This window comes from Nicotiana tomentosiformis, chromosome 6, assembly GCF_000390325.3.
Source record: "Nicotiana tomentosiformis chromosome 6, ASM39032v3, whole genome shotgun sequence".
Lineage (NCBI taxonomy): Eukaryota > Viridiplantae > Streptophyta > Magnoliopsida > Solanales > Solanaceae > Nicotiana > Nicotiana tomentosiformis.
The window spans coordinates 85,443,630-85,465,286 of NC_090817.1; the positions used below are offsets into that span (position 1 = coordinate 85,443,630).

The 21,657-nt window shown below is 36.8% G+C and overlaps 1 protein-coding gene and 1 long non-coding RNA gene across 5 annotated transcripts; both read left to right on the top strand.

Moving 5' to 3' along the window:
• The first annotated feature begins 7,915 nt into the window (after positions 1-7,915).
• On the top strand, positions 7,916-8,749 carry LOC138894965 (uncharacterized). Its single transcript, XR_011409158.1, has 3 exons — positions 7,916-7,993; positions 8,036-8,271; positions 8,355-8,749. It is a non-coding gene; the product is annotated as an uncharacterized lncRNA (long non-coding RNA).
• Positions 8,750-13,937: 5,188 nt separating this feature from the next.
• On the top strand, positions 13,938-18,551 carry LOC104104828 (AP2-like ethylene-responsive transcription factor TOE3). 4 transcript variants are annotated; one of them, XM_009613014.4, is made up of 11 exons: positions 13,938-14,731; positions 15,190-15,215; positions 15,352-15,382; positions 15,487-15,574; positions 15,731-15,876; positions 16,037-16,081; positions 16,196-16,293; positions 16,405-16,523; positions 16,811-16,927; positions 17,249-17,498; positions 18,172-18,551. In XM_009613014.4, the coding sequence occupies exons 1-10, from the start codon at positions 14,238-14,240 to the stop codon at positions 17,483-17,485; spliced, it is 1,401 nt and encodes a 466-aa protein (XP_009611309.1). In that variant the 5' UTR covers positions 13,938-14,237; the 3' UTR covers positions 17,486-17,498; positions 18,172-18,551. The 4 variants fall into 4 exon arrangements, with proteins under 4 accessions (XP_009611309.1, XP_009611311.1, XP_009611312.1 ...); XM_009613016.4 differs by lacking the exon at positions 18,172-18,551 and adding an exon at positions 17,647-18,139; XM_009613013.4 differs by lacking the exon at positions 18,172-18,551 and having other exon boundaries at positions 13,939-14,731; positions 17,249-17,645.
• Positions 18,552-21,657: the final 3,106 nt, after the last annotated feature.

The window sequence follows — 21,657 nt, forward strand, 5'->3', positions numbered from 1 at the left end:
CCTCACGATAAAGGGTTGATTTCGGAAGAACTTGTGCCCAATATCCAAATGCTTTCGAGAGGAAAATACACCCAAGGACTTATATAATAAGACGCAAACAGTAAAACTTGTGCATAACACTTACGCAAAAAAGAATGCAAAGATTAAAACTTGCAAAAATGTTTAAACGAAAAACAAATGACTCATGAAATACTTGAGCAAAAGATGTCTTTATTCACAATAAATGTGTCAAAATGGCATAGATACAAAAGTTGGGAAATAAAAGGAAAAGCTAAACTGCTGCATCTCCGGAACCCGGAGGAAGAGAAGTGTCTGCGCCCCCTAGGGAAGTGGGTAGATCTGTCGATGGCTCAACATCTTGGCCCTCATCAGTTTGGCCTACAACAGCCTCGCCTTCTGGTTTCTCTTCAGTTCTCAAAGTTTTGGAATAAGAATCAGAAGAACCGAAAGCATTAGACCCTGCCGGGAGACCCCTTTTAGCAGTTGACTCAAGCTCATGGGCCTTAGCGATTCTGGCATCAAAGTCAATGATACCCGTTTTAGCCTCTTCCAAGGTTTTTCTCCTCATGCTGTATATAACATAAGTTTTCTCAACAACTAGGGAATCCGCTCGGTGCTTAAGTTCTTCTTTTAGTTGGATAACCTCGGCAAAAAGGTTTTCCTGGGCGGATATAATGGAATTGAGGCTAACGTCGAGTTCGCAGACAGTAGAGCTGAAAATGCTATTATGCTAAATGGTTTTCTTGTACTTCTCCTCCAATTGGGCATATTTCACCCCCGCAGCAGCAAACTCTTCAGTTTTGGAGTTCAAGGCTGCCACTAGGTTGGTCAATCTCTCAGTAGAGGCAGCCTCGCGATCGGTTGTAGAAAGAACGACACTATGGACTTCAGCCCATTTGGCCTTGGCCTCATCAAATTGAACCCTCAGTGGGCCAATCTCTTGGATAAGGGTTTCCTCTTCTTGCTCGCTTTGCTGCAAAGTCTCCAACACAATAGCCTCAGCAGCTTTGGCTTCTAATTCTGAAAGGCGAGCAGCAGTTTGCTCCCGCTCGGCCAAAAGTTGACCCGTGTAGAGGTAAGTTCTTATTTTTTCGGAATCAACCTCTGGAGGCCTTCAGAAGCAAGGAAATTGGCCTATAAAGTAAGAAAGGCAAACTCAGGATATTTTCAGTCAAAGACAAAAGAAATGACAAAAGAAGTGAAGAATGTACCGTTGCGGCATTGTGCATGGCATTGTTCAACAAACACTCTCCTGAGAGAGCTTGTATCTTTTCCCAATCTTTATCTGAATCCAAAGGCTTCAGATAGTTATCAAGTTCCACCGGTCGGGATAGCAAATGTGCATCCGGTGGAGACCGAGAGAGTCATCCTTTGCGGATCTTCTGAGAGGGCACCATAATATTTCCCTAAATTCCCATGAATTGGGGACTAGGGGAGAAGAACACCCTTTTCTCGGATAGATGCAGTCGGTGGAGATGATGTAGCAGTTGCTGGTGGAAGAATTGGAGAAGATGGAGATGATGTAACAATTGTTGGTGAAAGAGTTGGTGAATATGTAGATGAAGTTGATGATGTTGAAGGGTGTTGCTAGTTGCTCATCAACCGAAGACGGTAGAAACCCGGTACTCAGCCCCACAATACCGGGTGCAGTGACTGGGATCCAGAAGCAGGATTTGGCATTTTTCACCATTTCATACTACCCCAGAGAGCCGAGACATCGTCCTCAGTTGGTGTAACTAACTCAACATATTGAGCGGTCTGTTGACTTGAGGAATGTCGTCGTCTTCTATGTAGAGAAGCGCCCTCCTCGCTAGCTTCTCCATCATCGTCAATCATCACGGTATCTATGGCCAACCCAGGCGGAGGGCTCGTCACCACGACTTCCAGAGATGACTCGGGGGCAGCATTCTTTACCCTCTTATTCTTCCCCTGGCCGTGGAGGAACGCCTTCTTTTTGGTTGACTGTTCTCTGGCCGGGGACACCGAGAAGAAGCACTTACACCAGGAGCAGGCCCAAAGACGCCTATCTGTGAAAAAGCTTTCTATAGCAGCCTTGCCGCATCAGTAGGATTAGCCAAAACGTCCTCCTTGGGGACGATAACTGAGCCCTGGGGTAGACCTATATTCAACAGGAGGGAAGAATCAGATAACTTTCTCGTAAGAAAAGGTAAGGACATGATGAGTTAAACTTACCATGATTTTTAGCCTTCCTCCCATATTTCAGGGACAACTCTTTCCATTAGCGGGTTTCGAGCATAGTAACGTTGGTCTAAGCCCCCAACCCTAGGGGGAACCCACAGAGTCGCTCGGGCAGGTAAAGGAAGAAATGTTAATGAAGACGAGGAAAGGATCTTTAACAAGAGTAGAAGCAAACCACAATTTTGGGAAGGAAGGAGCCGAGGGCGGGATGATTTCATTGGTGGTAACTGAAACAAACCGTTCCATCCACCCACGATTGTTATCATTATCCATGTTGGAAGGCAGTGCATGGTGGCCTAGTTTGCTGAAGTTAATCACCCCCCACGGAAGATCTTAGGGGAATAAAGTTTCATCACATGAGCTAGGGATAGCTCCTCCACCGTTTCTTGGCACAGGCGCTAAAGGCAAGCAATCGTCCTCCACATGGAGTGACTCACCAGCGCCAAACATACTTGGTAGCGGAGGCAAACCTCTGCAATAACGGAGTCAAGCTCTCCACTCAGAGAAAATATCCCCAAAGCGAAAGGATACGTATAGAAGTACGTACAACCTTTCTAGGGTAAGGTTAACCGCTCCGTCAGATCAGGAGCGATAATGAATCCTGGTAACGACAATCTTCCTTCACAACAGGAATACTGAAAGGACGGATGGAAGAAGGATATCTGCTAATGGCCCATGTACGAGGGATAACAGAAGGAAATTTCTCTTCGAAGTCTTTAGTTGTGACATGACTTCTAGGGATGATGGTGCTCACTGTAGGAGGAGTGGCATCATCGGCTTTGTTTTTGTTCTTTTAAGAACAGGTATTTTTTGAAGAAGAAGCCATTGTATGATATGGAAGAAAGAAAAACTTTTCTCGTTTGAAGAGAGTTAAAGAAATGTTGAATAAAGAGTACAAATTGAATGAAGAGAGTTTGAGAGAGTTTGGAGAATTAAGGGGTATGAATGAAGGAGGTTGAAGCGTATAAATAAAGGTTTAGGCGGCTAAATTCGTGGCCATAATTATCTCTATAACTAACAGACGTTATGCTGAATCGTGGGATGATGCGTGTTCGGGGCATTAAATGCAGAGAGACGTGCGTCTAATCAACCGTCAGAAGCTTTTTAGAGGGGGTCAGAGCAATTCCCGCCAAAAAGAATGTTTCTACCAACTTTTCGTTGACACAAAGTTATGTCACCGGAAAGCATGGGGACTATCTGTATAGGGTAAAAATATGTTATGCTAAGTAATTGCATAAGAAAATGACATGTGGAGTCGAAAACAGAGGATAGCTAAAACCAAAGACATTCTATTTGTTACCAGGAGGAATGATTCTCATAAAAATGTAATAAATGTCTGCCACCCAGTAGCATTTAATGGAGAATATTCTGCAGCATTTAGTACATTGCCTGTTATAAAGAATTTGTCATTTATGCTCACCGTTACACATTCTTGAATGGCCCTTATAATTGACATTAAGGGCATTATCCTAAGACCTTGTTCCCTAAGTGCAACTGTAAACAGTGAGTTTTGTTATCATTGTAACGAGGGAATTTTCTGAAAAACTTACGCTATAATCAATTCAAAGCTTTATACAATTTTATATTCTGGCTTCTTGATTTCATTACTATTGTGCCCGGAAGCCCTACTCCCTGAATTACCGTTTTTGCTATTTTATCTTCATTTCAAGGCTAAGTATCGCATATTTCTTCAATTCTTGTATTATTTCAGGATCCAATTAATTCACTTGTTTAAAAACTACGTATAAATTCAACTGTATCATTTTACGGGTAAACAACAGGGGCATTATTATTCTGCTTAATCGGTGTCCCTAAAGGTTTTTAGTATTTTAGGGTGTTAAGTTTATATACTCGTATTTGAAGTATACACACACATATATATATATATATATATATATATATATATATATATATACAAAATTTGTACCAATTACAAAGTCAGATAACCCCTCAATATTATACATAGGTCTGCCTCTCGCTCGAGGGACAAATTTCAATGAAAATAGGAAACTAACTTTGCCTTGTAAACATGGCAGAATGGCCTAAATGGCACCTGTTCTTGTGCCACTTTATCATGCCGGTCCCCAAACTTAGAAGTTTGTCAATTGAACACTTATACTCATTCAAACCATGAATAATAAATGCTTATGACAGAAGGCTGCCAGTGCGTGTAATACAAACGCCTACATGTTGGACGTCATGTCAATAAAATTAGACCACATAGGCTCCAAGTCACTTATTATGGCCATATAGGAAAATAAAACGGGAAAGGATTATTTATCCCCCCCCCCCCCAAACCCAAATTTTCCCCTCATTTTACAATTACCCACGTAGTTAGGGCTTAGAAAGCATCGAACAACAGTGAGTCTCTCCTCTCTTCTCCGTCATCATTGCCAGGATTTTCATCATCACAGTTGATATCGAAGTTTGTGGGGTAAGTTTCTTCACCTGTTCTTCATATTTTGTCTTTATTGATCTTTATCTCCCTCAATATATGGGGCTTTTGCTCTGTTTAGGGTTTTTTGGGGAAAGCTGGGTTAGGTCATAATTGCTATTTAATTTTCCTCAATATATGAGGCTTTTGCTGTGTTTCGTTACATGTTGGAGTAAAACCCCTTTTTAATGTAGTGTCATGCATGTAATGGCATATTTGGTTATTCCGTTTAGTTTTTGGTTTTTTTTGTCAAAGCAGAATTTCATCTTAGGTTTATGCATTTTTTTGTGAAGTTTGTTGGGTCTCCTTCTTGTTATAGTCCACTAGAGTATTTTTGAATATTATAGGGTATTGTGGGGACGAAAAAGGAATCCTGGAAGCTTTTTTACTTAAAAATCTGTCTTTTTTGTTGGTTTGTTTATGGAGTTGTGTAAAGGTGCAAATTTTGATAACAAATCGTCATTGATAAACACTGTTTTTTTGTTACTTTGTAGGTATGAGAAAAAAATGGCTTCAAGCCTAGTTAACCTACAAATCCACCACAGTGGTAATTTTGTATCAGACCCTGACCTAAGGTATGCAAATGGACTACCTTGTCCTCAATTAGCTACAGTTGATGTTGATGAGCTGCATATTATGTTGTTTCACAAGTTTGCTAGGGACTAAGGATTTTTAGAAGTTGATTTGTTTGGATGCCAAGTTAACAAAAGGGGTGGTTATTACATTTTAAAAACAGATGATGATGTGTTAAAGTTTCTTAATACATTGAAAAGTGGTGACTTTGTTGATGTTTGTATTGTCCATAAAATTAGTGATCCTATTCTTGTTGAGGACATAACTGAACTAGACCCCACTATATAAACACATGGGTATGACAGTGGGTTAAATGCTAGGGCTGATGTGTCACCTCCCAACAATGATAGAAATAGGACTGAAAAATGACAAAGATAAGGGTAAATGGGCAGATATAAATGGAGAGATAGAAGAATCAGATGAAGGTGAAGGTAATAACTTCTCATCATATCACCTTCAAATATCAGAATCTGATTTTGACGAGGACTTTGATGATTCTGAAGGGTCTGACTCATTATTTGAGATAGATGAGAACATTGAAGAGTGTAGTGATTTGGAAGATGACTTAGCTGAAATTAGACAGTCTAAAATCAACAAAAATAAGGATGCCCAAGTAAATATAGATGAGATACCATCTAGTCCAGTTGGTATAGATTCTGGTTTTGAAGATATGCATAAGAACAAAAGGGGAAAATATGAAGGGAAACTAGGAGGGGATGACCAGTATTTTGATAGCTCAGATCTAGGTAGTGAGTGTAGTGATGATGAAGTAAGGGATGCACCAGCTAGGAATCCAAGTAAGAAGGTCTACTTTGACACAAGTTGCAAAAAAATATTATTTGAACTGTATATGATATTTGAGAATGTTGTACGGTTTAGGGAGGCATTGCAGACCTATTCTATTAAAAATGGTGTGAACCTTAAGTTGAAACCTAATAAGAGGGAAAGGTTTAGGGTAAACTGTACAAAGAAATGTTGTCCATGGCATATTCTTGGCAGCATAAAAGGTAGCACCAGGAATTTTAGGGTGATTACATACTACCCTCTCCACAAATGCTTCAAGAAGACAAGGAACAACCCACCATAGATTGCAAAGGACTTCAAAGATAGAATAATTAGTGAGCCTCAAATTAAGCTTCATCAAATTCAAGCCTTAATTAGGAAAGCATATGGTCTGTATGTGAGTAAAACTTCCTGCAGAAGAGCAAAAATGATAGTTATAAAGGAGAATATGGGTGATTACAAGAAAGAATTTTCTACGCTTCATGATTATGCATAAATGCTAAAGTCTACTAATTCTGGAACTACTGTAGTGATAAGGACATCTAAGAATACAGAACCTGGCAAGGAGGTGTTTATGGGCATTTATGTCTGTCTTGAAGCATTAAAAACTGGATGGTTAGAAGGGTGCACAAACATAATTGGCTTTGATGGTGCATTCCTAAAGAGAACATGTAAAGGTGAACTGCTTTCCTGCATTTCCAAGAATGGAAATAATCAAATGTACTCTGTGGCTTGGGCAGTAGTTGAAAAGGAATCAAAGGATACATGGTCTTGGTTTATCAGATGTCTCAAGCATAATCTGAACTTGACAGAATCTGAAGGAGAAGGGCTGACAGTCATGTCTGATATGCAGAAGGTATGGTTTCTAACACTTGTCTTTAAAGTGTAATTGTTTTCATTTATGTTTAAGTTATAACAATATAATGTTGTTGATTGTAGGGTCTTCATCTAGCCATAATTCAGTTATTGCCAAATTCTGAGATGAGGTGGTGTGCTAGACATATCTGGCCTAATAGGAAGCAAACTTGGCCTGGTGAGGAAAGAAGGAAAAAATTTTGGCAGTGTGCAAGAGCTACATTTGAAGTTTACTTTAGCAAGAAGTTGGATGAAATGGACCAGCTGGGGGGAGATATTGTTCAAGACTTACTGAAATACAACAAGGAGACATGGTGTAGGGCATACTTCAAAGAACATAGTAAGTGTGATATAGTGGAAAACAACATGTGTGAGACATTCAATAGTTGGACATTGGCAGCTAGGCACAAATCAATTATTACTATGTTAGAGGAAATTAGAATTAAGTGTATGGAGAAGATGAATAGCATGAGAGAGTTTTCTGGAAAATGGGTAGGTGATATATCACTCATGGCTATGGAAATATTTGGAGAGAATGCTCAAAGGGCAGCCGGATGTGAAGTCAAATTTAATGGTGAAACAGGGTATGAGATCGAGGATGGGCCATATAAACATTTGTTAACTTTAGGAGGTGTTCCTGTAATTGTAGATCATGGAAACTCAAAGGAATTACATGTGCACATACAATTACAGCAATGCATTATAAGAACTATGAGGTTGAGCCATATGTTGACCATTGGTGTAGGAAGGACACCTACCTTAAGGCATACAGCAGATTCATTCAACCTTTAACTAGTATGAATTTGTGGCCAAAAAGCACAGTGCCAGTTATTGAGCCACCTGTTATAACTGCAATGCCACGAAGGCCAAAGAAAAAAAGAAGAAAAGCTGTTGATGAACCAAAGAAGAAGTTTGGGAAGGGTACAAGGATAGAGAGACAAATAAGATGTTCTTTGTGCAAGACTCTTGGACATAACAAGAAAGAATGTCCATCAACAGTAAGTATTAATGTTCTTTGTGGTCATTATCAGATGAATTCAATTACTAGTGTTTGTTTTGTTATGTGTATGCAGAGAAACCAAGGGGGAAGGGCTAAAACTAGTTCAGTTGGAGGTGAAACTGCTGAAAATGCTTCATCAACAGCATAAGGTGGAAGGGCTGGAACTAGTAGAAGTGCATAAGCAGCAGCAGCTGGAAGTGCATCAGTAGCAGCAGCTGGATCAGCAGCAGCAACTTCAACTATGGAAAGTGGCACCTTCACTCAACCAATTACTGATCCAAGCACACAACAATCAACTAATATTGCTGGAGGTCCAAAAAGAAAGACCAATGAGCCGAGAAGAGATGGTGCAAATGCAGGGTCTAAGAGACCAAAGGCAGCAGGATATGGTGTGCTATTTGATTCAAGTGGCACTGTGATACATAGGGTAAATATTTCCACTTAATTACACAATCAACATATATGGTTTACTAGATAATCCCTCACTCACAACCTTTTATCTTTGTGCAGTCTGGAACTACTGATAGAGTAGTACACAATCCTTCTACACTCATAAGTTCTGCCCTACCAACATTGAACTTAGGTTCAAACCCCCTGGGCTAAAGTGGAAGGGTCGAGTTGTAGTTACACAAAGGAAGCTACAAGAACAGAGTTACAGAAGGGCAAACTCTGCTACAACCACTCAAGTCACACCAATGACACAATCCACACCAAGCAACCAAGCCACAACAGACATTAATTGAAGTGCTCAACTGATATTTTGAAGACTTAATCATGGATCTTTTTATTGACTGTATGTGATAGACAATATTTTGTAAAGCTTCTTCATTATGTATGTTTTTGTTGACTGCTTATCGTAGACAATATTTTGTAAAGCAACTTCCTTATTTTGGATGTTTTATTAACTGCCTATAACATGCCATGATATTAGTAGTTCATGTACTTGTTGCTGTAATGGAACCTTTGTCAATATATTCCATGAACAAAATTTTACATCAACACAAAATATATAGCCTAAACCCAAGAAATAAGAAAGTACACTATCAATCCTAAACACATAACATAAGAGCTAACATTAGAACAACTACAACCGCAATTATAATAGCAACAATTTTGAACTTCACCTTCCTTGTCTTCTGTGACAATGACATCGATCACTCTTCTTAATAAGACCCGCAAGAAGAGTCTTGTAGTGTTCTTCCTCAATCGCAGGATCAACCCATCGGAAAAAGCCACAACCTTCACCAATCTCATATCTTCGGCAACCTAGGAACCTTCTTCTAGGATTGGTGGGTGTTTGTGACATTTTAAGATCTGCATCAAGTCCACAATAACACAAAGGTTCCTTCTTCATTGCTAAAGGAGAAGACGCGACAATAGCTTATTTCTTGCTGGAGAAGAAGAAAACAATCGACTTTCAAAAGAAAATGAGATGGCAAAAATTGATGGCCAATGAAGAATCCCAACAAAAAAAAATTATTTTGCACTGTTGAAGCTAACAAAGAAAGAAAAAGGCATCAGATTTGGATAGAAATCAACTTCTATAATGTTCAACAATGGAGAATAAGGTAGAAAGAAGAAGAGAGCTGTTAAATAGGCCACATTATTACCATTGGGGCTTTTTAAACTGCCTTCACGCCCCTTACAGGCGTGTGAATCACGCACTAAAGCCAAATTTGACACATAGGATCATCCACGTAGGATAAACGTTTATTATTCACGGTTTGAATGAGTGTAAGTGTTCAATTGGCAAACTTTTAAGTCTGGGAACCGGCATGATAAAGTGGCTCAAGTATAAGTGCGATTTAAACCATTCTGCCAGGTAAACTTTTGATAATTTTAGGTAATTATTTTATAGTTTTTTTTTCTTTTTTTTTTTTATGTCGGAGATTTTTCAGAAATTTATGATTTAATGGATGAAATTCTTTATACGTAAAGTTATTGGTCTAAGATATCGGGGCACTGAGAACTGGGGACGGGGCCACATGTTATTCAACTTTCAATGTCAAGAAACGTGGTAACTTGTTGTCCTAGGAAATATAGTTTTCTTTGGGAAACATGATAAGGTGGGAATAAGGCTCGTGCAGAATGGAGAAGAGCTACATATCCAACTAAAGGTCATATTCCAACGGTTCATCACACTCCATTTGTCAATTACTACTCCCTCCGTCCAATTTTTATTAATTCATTTGAAAAATAATATTTTTAATTTTATTTTTGATGATATATTTTTTTAGTTATAAAAATCTAATGACATTATTGAAATTACAAGTTCATCTTAAAATTTGTATTCCTTATTATATTTGTATTAATTATGCCACATAAATTGAAATTAGTAGAATAATATTTTTAATATCACACATGGATAACGCTGTCACTTCATGTTAGGCAATGAAAGAAAATTCCGGCTTTCTTGTTTACAAAACCTTTCTTATTGTAAAGAAAACAGGCGATTAAATCTTTCAATAAAAGGAACACCACTGATTTTTCATTCCCATCGGATTCATGCATACCTCTTATAAAAAAATAGAAAAAATAACACTGTATAACCGCTTTTAAAAGAATAGGCAAGAAATATATATATATATATATATATATATATATATATATATATATATACATTCAGTATGTTATATACAAAAATTATACAAATTTTATACATTTTTTCGGCTACCGAATATAAATAATTTCTTGCGGGCTAAAAGTGAAAAAGCCCTATAAAATAAGGTTCACCTGAAAAGTAAAAATTGCACGGGGCACCTTATTTGGTCGCCCCCATTTAACTTATACTCACTTTTTAAAAAGTGTTAACTTGTACCCATTTTTTAAACAACTTCAGGCATCTTTCTCCTCCTCATTCGTTTTCTGAATGCTGAAGCTTGAGATATTGTTATGCGTTCTAGTCTGATTGATTCATATATATATGATTGTCCCATTATGTTTAGTTTGGTCTTATTCACAATAATTTAACCTCTTAGATATTTTAGCTTTACAGGCACATTTGTTTTTGGTTCTAATTTATCTGTAGTAACTTGTTTTCATGTCGAAAATATTTTTCATTCTTTAATCTTTGAAATGAACAATATAAATCGCTGCTAATCATGATCTATTGAATTCATTGTTGTTTAGTACTATTTCGTTTATGTACAATATGTTCTTTTGTTGAATTCTTTTTTTGAAAGATTATTTTCCTCATTTCCGTGTGCAGACTTAGAACTTCAGCTCTAAGAATGTTGAAGTTCAGCAAATATAAACAAAAATTTCAGCTCCTAGAATGATGAAATTCAGCAAACACAAAACAAATTTCAGCCCTTGAATGCCGAAGTTCAGCAATTACAAAACAAACTTCAGCTCCTAGAATACTGAAGTTCAGCAATTACAAAACAAACTTCAGCTCCTAGAATGCTGAAGTTCGGCAATTGCAAAATAAAAATTCAGCCAAAACATGTTGCAGTTTTATTGAGCTGAAGTTTGCCATTATATTGCACTATGAACTGAAATTTGCGTGATTGCCTTTGCAAGTCAGGCCAAACTTCAGGCAAAAATATATGAAGTTTTGCTACACTTCAGGCAAAACTTCTGAAGTTCAAACTTCAGACATAAATTTTTGCTACTTCATGCCCGTATGTCTGAAGTTACTCGAAAAGTAGGTACGCTTGTAATTTTTTTTTTTGCAAAGCGAGTATAAGTTAAAAATTAACCCAAAAATTGGGTATAGATGCAAATACCCCACCTGAAAATGCTATCCGTATGTGGGCTTCAGCCATCACTACTAAAAATTTGGTCAAAATCATTCGCGGCTGACTGATTGACTTAGGTATTTTTTTTCTCTCGATCGAATTCAGTCTTTTTTTTTTGCGCCAGAATGCGAGAAATTATTTTTTCTTCTCGAAAAATTTAATTTTTTATGAAATTGATCAACTTCGACCGATTTTTTATTTAAAATAAATTAAAATTATTATTCAGATAACTCAGTGAAACCGCCCGGTCATTTTTAAAAATTGGCCAATTTCGGTAGGCAATTTTATTTTTTTGACAAAATCGATCGAAATCGGTTGGTTATTTTTATGCAAAAATGCACTTAACGAGTATAAATAAAATAAAATAAAATCTTAAACCAAAAGGCACCAACGGTCTAGTGGTAGAATAGTATTTTACTACGGTACAGATCCCAATTCGATTATTAAGTGGTGCATTTTTTAGTTACATAATTTTAAAAAACCGACCGAAATGGGTTAGTTTTTATGATCGTCCTTTTTCTTTTAGATCGGATGTGGAGTTTAATTAACTTACCAAAATCGGCCGGTTGTCTCCACCGGCCTAACAATTTCCGACCGCTGCTAATCGGTTGCTTTTTGGTCGGTTCTTGCCATTTACTGACCGATATCGGTCAATGTTTTTGATTGTTTTCGACCGAATTTCTAATAGTGTGTAAGGAGGGAAATGAGTAATAATATTCTTTTTTTTTTGTCAAAGAGTAATAATATTCATAACATACATTAACTATAAGTATTAGAGAAACCTAACTAAGCATATGTAGCCGTTGCTATTATTTATAGTCTTAAGCCTCAAATGCTTGATTTTTGCATAGGCAGATAGACTAACCTAATAGCCTTTATTTAAAGTAGTAAAATAAAGACTAACGGTCTACAAGTTGACAATTTCTTTGCATACTGCATTGACACAAATGCTAGAAAGGTAGCTGCTAGAAACAAATTTAATATTTCAGTTCAAATTATAATTTACATCCTTTGCATTATGTATTGACACAGACATGACTAATTATTTCAGTAACACTCCCTCTAGAAGATTTAAAATACAATAATTAAACAATATGCATAATGTCGGCATGCGAAAATGAAGGTTTCACACTGTAAAGAAGCGTAATAGAAAAGAGTCAGAAGACTACTAAATATTTTTAAAAATTACATGTCCCGTCTAAAACAGATATTTTATACCATTATATTAAGTAAGCTTCATCATGGATAACTTTAAGTGGCAAATATAATATGGTAACTTAGATATTAATATTTTGCTTTAGCTGGTTAAATTATACTGATAATATGATTTTTTTTATAATAGAATATCTGAAAGTTAAATATGTTCACACGTGATACTTGACACAGAATTTGAAGGTGCAAAATAACAAATATGTCAATTTCAAGAAGACTAATTATTCGATCCCATCCAGGAATCCATTATCGTTAACTATTTGCAAGAACAAATTAAAGACCCCTTTAAGAATAAATAAATAAATAAAATTAATAAATGGAGTACCAAATTCTTGTTAATTTTCCAGAAGATCCTTGCTTGATTTTCGGGTTACCTAAAGGGGCTATGTAGGGCAGATGGTTGTATTAATCGGATCATTGGTGAAATTACGTCATTAATTATTAATATATCTAAACCTTGTGTTCACATAAAGGTTGGTGATCTTTTGCCAAATCATTACTCCCTCCGGTCCACTATAACTGATTTTTTAGCTGTTTTTACACATATTGAGAAGTTTACCTTTTAACATTAATTAGTAATGAAATTGACCATATTAACTTTTACTATCTCTTAACATAAATACTCCTAACATATACTCCAACACTATTTACTTCAAGGACAATGTATGAAAAAAATTATTAATTCATTCTTTAAATCTGAAAAAATTAGATATTTTGGACTTAAAACAAATACCAAAAAATCACTTATTCTTGACCGGTAATTAGTTTTTATGTTGCGTGATTATCCATATGGTCAAGCAACCTTTTATAATAAAAGGGTTAAATAATTGATGACTTTGTCTTTAAAATTTGGTCTCCAGTTACTTAGGCACTCCTATTATCTAACACAAAAAACTTAAAAAGAAACACAATGACAACAAAACGAAAAAGCCTATGACTGGTTGGAAAGACCCCGGGTCCACTTTCTGTTTTTGGGAAAAAAAAAGGGAAAAATAGATTTGGTAATTTTGCCATATTAAACCATAGTTTTCCCCTAAATAAGAGAACCCAACAAAAGTACCCTCACAACTCAAATAAAAGTTGTTTCACACGTCCCATCTTTCTTCTCCTCTCCCCCCCCCCCCCCCCCGCCCCCCCAAAAAAAAAAACATATCTCACCCCTGGAATCACGCAGTTCGCGATATATCGTATACTATAGTCTATACATATATGAGTGTAGTGAATTAGCTTCAATCCTCACACCATACAAAATTTCCTCTTCTCTGATCAGCTAATTTTTTGTTGAACTTTTCTATATACAAACATAGTGTTATTGATTGACGCTTAAATGTTAAATACAAGTTGTTTGCAAACTCATTTTGTTTAACCGAAAAGTTGTATATACAGAATTACAAATATACATATACTTTGTTTTGTATTATTGGAAGGTGAAGAGAGTGAGATGTTGGATCTCAATGTAAATGTAATCTACGATGAGAATTACATCGTTGACGAGAAGCTTCCGGAAGGTTCTGTAGCTGATCATGAATCAGGGACGTCCAATTCATCATCGTTACGAAATGCGGAGGCTACAAGCAGTGCCGGAGGCGACGACGACACGTGTTCAACACGCGCCGGCAACTTGTTCGCATTCAATTTCGACATCCTCAAATTTGGAGGAGTTGATACAACTAGCAGGAGCAACAAGTTTGTGACTCGGCAGCTGTTTCCGGTTCATGACGGAGAGTTGAACCGGCCAGGACAGACCGATCGGGTCAATTTCTCCTCCGGTCGATCCGGTTTTGGAGACGAGCGAACAGTACTACAACAACAACAACAATCCCAGCAAGAGAAACCGCAAGTGAAGAAGAGTAGGAGAGGGCCAAGGTCCAGAAGTTCACAGTACAGAGGCGTTACTTTTTACAGAAGAACTGGTAGATGGGAATCACATATTTGGTTAGTTTTCCACCTGTAAAACTTTTGACTAGATCATACTTCATTTATTATCAAAATGATATTTACATAATCAGATTGCTTATTAGGTACTTACATGTATCTCTTGAAAAACATTAATTGATACTTTGATAAAAATGTTAACTAACTTGGTATTATAGCTTAATTTTTGTAATAAGATCTCTACACGGTCACTGAATATAACTTAAATACAATGATCAATAATCAATTTATTAAGGAATTAACTTATATACATTTTCATTGTAATGAATGTGTTACATCATCAATATAATTTAACTTATTATAGCAATTCACTTACCATTGTTCTAGGATACAAATCAATTATATTAAATAGAACTACCTGCAATTATCTTTTAAAAAATTTGATTGTGTAAAAATAATTGCACTATTAGTACATCGAACTTAAACTCATGTATTAATATAACTGCTATTGGATGCAGGGACTGTGGAAAACAAGTATATTTAGGTATGCATATTGCTATTTTAACTATTACCCAATTTAGTTAATTTAGTTGTTTTTGTGGATTTTCGTGCTAAATATAATTCTACTTTTTTCTATTTTTGGTAATTTTTGTTTGGTTTTTGTTGTTGGTTTATATTAGGTGGTTTTGATACTGCTCATACAGCAGCAAGGTAAACCAAAAGTCATCTCAAATCTCAGAGTTGTCAGATTTTTCAGCTTTACGTTATTTCCCTTCCTTGATTTGATTGTATCAATTTTCTTCTCCATTGTATAGGGCGTATGACAGAGCTGCAATTAAGTTCCGGGGTGTTGATGCTGATATCAACTTTAGCATAAGTGATTACGAGGAGGATATGAAACAGGTCAGAAATGCAAAGATTCTATGTGTGATAATATGTTAAGGTCACTGTTGAACCCTTGTCTACACTGGTTCATAATTGTTTCTGTATTAATTGGCGTCGATATATAAATCATCTGTATCTATTATGAACTATTTCGACTCTCTTTTAATAATGCAGATGAAAGACCTTGGTAAAGAGGAATTTGTGCACTTGCTGCGACGCCATAGCAATGGTTTCTCAAGAGGGAGCTCCAAATTCAGAGGAGTGACGCTACATAAATGTGGCAGATGGGAAGCTCGGATGGGACAGTTTCTCGGAAAAAAGTAAGGAACAAACTCATTGAAATAGCTTGTAGAAGTAGATTATAGCTTAGGGTAATAATTGGTCCAATCTGGGAAACAAATCAGTTAAACATGCCTATTTGAAGAAGAAATTGTTGGTACTATAGTATTCACGGTGGGGGTTGCACTGCTTGAATTGCAGGTATATGTATCTTGGGCTATTCGACAGTGAAGTAGAAGCTGCAAGGTCCTAATGATCTTGAATTACCCTCTCTCTGATAATGAACTGTTACCTTAAATTCTCCACTTCAATCTTGTGTTATCCAACCTGCATTTCCCTTTTTTATTTTCTGTATATTAGGGCTTATGATAAGGCGGCAATCAAAACTAATGGTAGGGAGGCTGTTACCAACTTTGAGCCAAGTGCATATGAAGGGGAAACAATCTCTGAACCTCAAGGTTTGCTCAAATGCTCTTGCTCATTTCCAAACTAATGTCACTAATTCCAAGCAACTGTATTATCTAATATCTATATCTTGATCTATCTCATTTGTGATGCCTATGATGCAGGTCGCCAACATGATCTTGATCTGAACTTGGGGATGTCGACCTCTTCTTCAAAGGAAAATGACAAGTTGGGAGGCTCCTACTATCATCCTTATGATATGCAAGATGCAACGAAATCAAAGGTATTAGCAGAGTAGCTTATATGCTTTTGTTGGTGCAGATTCAATTGGATTAAAATGTTCTGTTTATGTTAGTCTTCTATTTTTCCTCTTTCACAAAGTTCATTTGCAAGAGACCCTTAGAGTAAATTCAAAACTGAGGATATATTACTGGTAATGAACATGAACCTTGTTTTGTTGATTCGATGGCTTTTCCAATTCATTCATAATTGTGAAGAAACATGTCATGAACATCGTTAATCTTTCTTTCATGTAGATTGTAGTAATCAATTTATGCTCTTTAACCACAGATGGATAAACCTGGTCCAGTAATAGTTGGAAGTTCACATCTCAAGGGACTACCAATGACGTCCAAACAAGCTCACTTGTGGAGTGGAGCTTCTTCTAATTTCTCTCCCACCTACGAGGTAAGATATTGAATCAACCCCGGCCTCAGTCCACTATTTGGGGCCAAAAGAATTGATGTTTCCCATTTAGATTTCTTTTTCTCCACTTGGAACTTCTGGTCAAATATGCATGTCTTCAGTTGCCAAAATAGACATCTTCAAGTCCCCTTTTTTTCCTCAAGTGCTGGGATCATATAAAACTTAATGATGAAGACCTTTTCTTTGCATTTCTGTTTATTTTGTTGGGGTTTTCTGAAGGTGGATAATGTTAAAGAAGGGTCGTTGGTTTAAAACATATTACAACAGTTAAAGCTTTAAGTCTTAATTAAAATTATTTGGCAGGGAAGAGCATCTGACAAGAGAAAGGATATAGGTTCATCACAAGGACCATCTAACTGGGCACTGCAAATGCCCAGTCAGGTTGATACAGCCCCAGTGTCAATGTTCTACACTGCAGCATCATCAGGATTCTTAACTCCGGCTACTGCTTTTATCACTTCTTCAGCATCTCCGGTGGCACCCTCAACAAATGCGTCTCAATACTATTACCAGTTCAGCCCCCACGTACCACCTCCATAACATGTCTTCCTCGGTAAGTACTAGTAATATAGGTTAAAAAAAACATAGTCATTGATTTCTTTTGTAACATTCTAATGTCAATTTGATGACATCTTTATGGATTGGATTCTTTTGTACTGCTTTTTGGATCTGGAAAGTAAAGATTCAAATTCTCCTTGCAGCATGGCTATAGGATACATCTGTGTTTTTCTTGCTGCCTTACTGTTATGACCTTTGGTGCAAAGTTCCATTATTGATCGAATTATATCATAAACATATACTGTATAACAGAATCATTCTTCCACGGACTCCGTAGTGCTGGAGATATGGTCAGTGGAAGTGCTAAATCCGAACAGGTTTAGAAGGGCACATGTACAGTTCCATCAGCACCTCCTTTTTGCTGTTTCATTTAAAAAGAAAACTGATTTTTGTCACATTGAAGTAGTAACTTTTTTTTTAAGGGATTGAATTAGTAACTTATGAAACTTTTTTTTTTTTTTTTTTTGCTAAATTGTTTTTGAACATTAGACCAAATACAAAGAAAAATATCAACAATACACGCCGTGCTTTATCTTAGACCCGCTTTTAAAATGGATGCAACAGAAGATATTCCTAGCATGCATGTAAACATAAGTTGGTCTATTTCATGTAACCATAAATTTGTCTATTTCATGTAACCATAAGTTGGTCTATTTCTCGCTTTACAGGTGATGCAATGTACCTGCACGTCTGGCTAGCAACTACCTCTCTTTTCACCTTTTCACTCTTTTTTGACCCACTACGCCCCTGGGGTTTCAAATGCTCCTTTGTCCTGTGCTCACTCCTATATAATGTTCCTCGAACAGAGCCTTTGCCTTTGCACTCCCATGAAGAATAATATGTACAACTCCAGCACGTATGTCTGCGGTAGGCGGACAGGAACCTAGCTAGGCTTTTTCCCTTTAGCGTGGTGGACCCAAAGTCCAGTTGGATTTTAATTGCTCTTAATTCATGTCTATGGTCCCTTTAGCACACTTTTCTTCGTTTTGACTCAAATTTGGTACCACTGAGGCTTTTCTGCTTTCTGGTAGGTTGCCCTTCATATAGATCTATTGCTTTAAGTTTTAAACACACATCAAAACTTGTGGTACTATTTCAGATGCCCCATCTGATGAGGAAAAGGCTCGAAACTGTCATATTGTCTTTTATGCTCCAAGAATTTTGGCGCTCACTTTGCCTCTCATGCCTATTGTCATTACTTGCTTGTTCTTACTCTTTTGAAGTACAATAGCAATAGTTACGCCTTGTGAGATATAGATTATACAAATATTTACTATCCATGTTTAAAAGTGTTCACGAGAAATCAAATTATCACATTGAACCAAAAATCTAAGTGAAATCAATTTGAAAAATGGGTGTTGTGGTATCTAACTATCTATATGTAGAAATTTTAATTGTATTTTTACATAATTTCGTTCTCTTTCCATCTTGAGCTAATGAAATTTGGTATACGGAGCAATGCATACTGATATGTGTGTCTGCTCTTATCAACATTCTTTTTAGAAATTTTAATTGTATTTTTACATAATTTCGTTTTCTTTTTCCATCTTGAGCTAATGACATTTGGTATAAGGAGCAGCACATTTCCCTGCTTCTTTAAACAAGCATGCTTCGGTAAATATATCTTCATTGACTTTTTTGAGATGATATATATCTTCATTAACTTCTCTTCACAATTATACCAACAATCAAGCAAACAAGGCTAGGCGGAGTAGTTGCTCCCGAGCAGGTTCTTCGACTGGACCAATGCATATATGAACCCTAAAAATATCCCATGGTCTAGCAAACGAATGCATACATGCCTCGTTTTACATCTAATTCAAACAAGCTATATGGCCTATTGCAGGCGGGCAGCCCCGATCCATATAATAATAAAGTTTATAAGCCCCGATCCATATAATAATAAAGCCTATAAGGCCTGTTGCAGCGTGCAACCCCGATCCAGAACAATAAAGCCTATAAGGCCTGCTGTGGTGTGCAGCTCGATCCCATAATAATAATAATAATAATATATATAAAATCGATATGTCCTGCTGCAGCGCGCAACTCGATCCCATAAATATCCTCACAATCGATGAATATGAGTGAGTGTGAAATGTACATTTTTAAAATAATTAATTCAATAGCAACACGACCCCATGGGTCCCAAAATATCGGCACGTAGCCTAAACATAATCTTTAATAAGAGCCTCATCTCAATTTCTCTAACACGTGGAGGATACACGGATAATAACATGGTTCTTTAATTTTTCAACTCCACAGAATTTATTTAAGTCACAATTTCTATGGTGCACGCCCACACGCTCCTCACCTAGCATGTGTGTCACCTCCAACAATTGATAAAACACAACATTTAGGGATCCATACCTTCCGAACCAAGGTTAGAAATGTTACTTACCTCAAACCGTGTAATTTCTTACTCTGCAATGCCCTTTCCTCGTGAATTGGTCTCCGAAAGCCTCGTATCTAGCCACAATTAATTCGATTCAGTCAATGCAAATTATTGAAATTAACTCCATATGAAAATACTAATTTTTCTAACAAAATCCGAAATTTAACTCAAAAATCGCTCGTAGGGCCCACGTCTCGAAACCCGACAAAAGTTACAAAATCCGAAAACTCATTCAACCACGAGTCTAACCATACCACTTTTACCAAATTCCGACACCAACTCGACCTCCAAATCCTCAAATCTTATTTTTAAATCCCTAGGTCCAAATCCCCGATTTACACCTCAAAATAATGTAACCTAGTCGGATTATTCGATGATAATTTTATATTATGGAGTAGAAATGATCACAAGTGACTTACCTCAAGATTTCCCGTGATTTCTCGCTCAAAAATCGCCCCAAGCCGTGCTCTTTCGTCCAAAAATGTTGAAATGAGCTAAAAAAAAACAAAAATACTCAATAAAAATACTATTTTGGTCGCTAAAAGTGTCAAATCTAGTCGCTAAAGGTGCGCACCAGAACCTGTTGCACCAGCAATATTTATTTTTACTAAAAAGGCTCTAACTCCATCATACGAACTCGGAATTCGACTATTCTTATTCCTATGAGTCACAAATAATAATACGAACATAGTCCTTTAATCGAAACTCAATTCGGAGCTCATTTGCTCAATGTGATACCAATTTCTCTTTTTAAACAATTAACTCATGTTTCGTACTAAAAACCCAATAGCGACTTGATGGAATTAGACCAAACTTTTCAGATCATTCCTATAATTCATTATCAAACTCTCGGAAGTCTCAAAATCGAATTTTGAAGTCTAGAACTAAAAATGGACCTTTGGATCATTATATGCTTATATTATTCTGCCTCGTTTTGTGTGTCAAACAATTCCGAAAATCTCTTTTCATGCCTCCAATGGATTCCTTGTGAAATTTCAGTCAAGTTAGGCTTTTGAATCACCCAATTTGGCCTTAAAATGAGGGAGATATGATGTTTTGAAGATTTAAATAAAATTTGTAAATTTAAGGGATAAAAATGACATTTTCGTAATTATTTTACGCCAGAAAAACAGCAACGAAAGAATTTTTGTTAAAACTCATTCGGAACCTCCCAGACACAAATATATGCGTTTCAATCATAAAACATGCTACGAACCTGCTCGCGCACTCAAAACACCGAAAAGAGGTCATCTTGACCCGATATTGACCATGGTCAAACTCTAAATCCTTAACTTAACTAGTTTCTCACCCAGTGATCCAAAATACACCTGAGCCCCTTGGGACCCCATTCAATCATACCAACAAGTTTTAAAACATGATACGAACCTAGTCAAAACCTCAAATCACACCAAACAACGCTAAAACCACGAATCATACCCCAATTCAAGCTTAACGAAACTAAGAAATTTCAACTTCTACATTCGATGCCGAAACCTATCAAATCAAGTTCGATTGACCTCAAATTTTTCACACATGTCATAAATGACATAACGGACCTATAAAAATTTTCAGAACTGGATTCCGACTCCGATATCAAAAAGTCAACTCCCCGGTCAAACTTCCAAACATAAATTTCTATTCAGCTATTTCAAGCCTAATTTAACTACGGACTTCCAAATAATTTTTCGAATACGCTTTTAAGTCCAAAATCACCATACAGAGCTATTGGAATCATCAAAACTCCGTCCCGAGGTCAAATTTA

What these genes read in the sequence shown, in the direction of transcription:
- LOC104104828 (XM_009613014.4), top strand. Translation starts at nt 14,238, where the DNA reads ATGTTGGATCTCAATGTAAATGTAATCTACGATGAGAATTACATCGTT. An exon ending in TGGAAAACAAGTATATTTAG is followed by an intron (nt 15,216 to 15,351) that starts GTATGCATATTG and finishes GGTTTATATTAG; the next exon opens with GTGGTTTTGATACTGCTCAT. An exon ending in AGTGAAGTAGAAGCTGCAAG is followed by an intron (nt 16,082 to 16,195) that starts GTCCTAATGATC and finishes TCTGTATATTAG; the next exon opens with GGCTTATGATAAGGCGGCAA.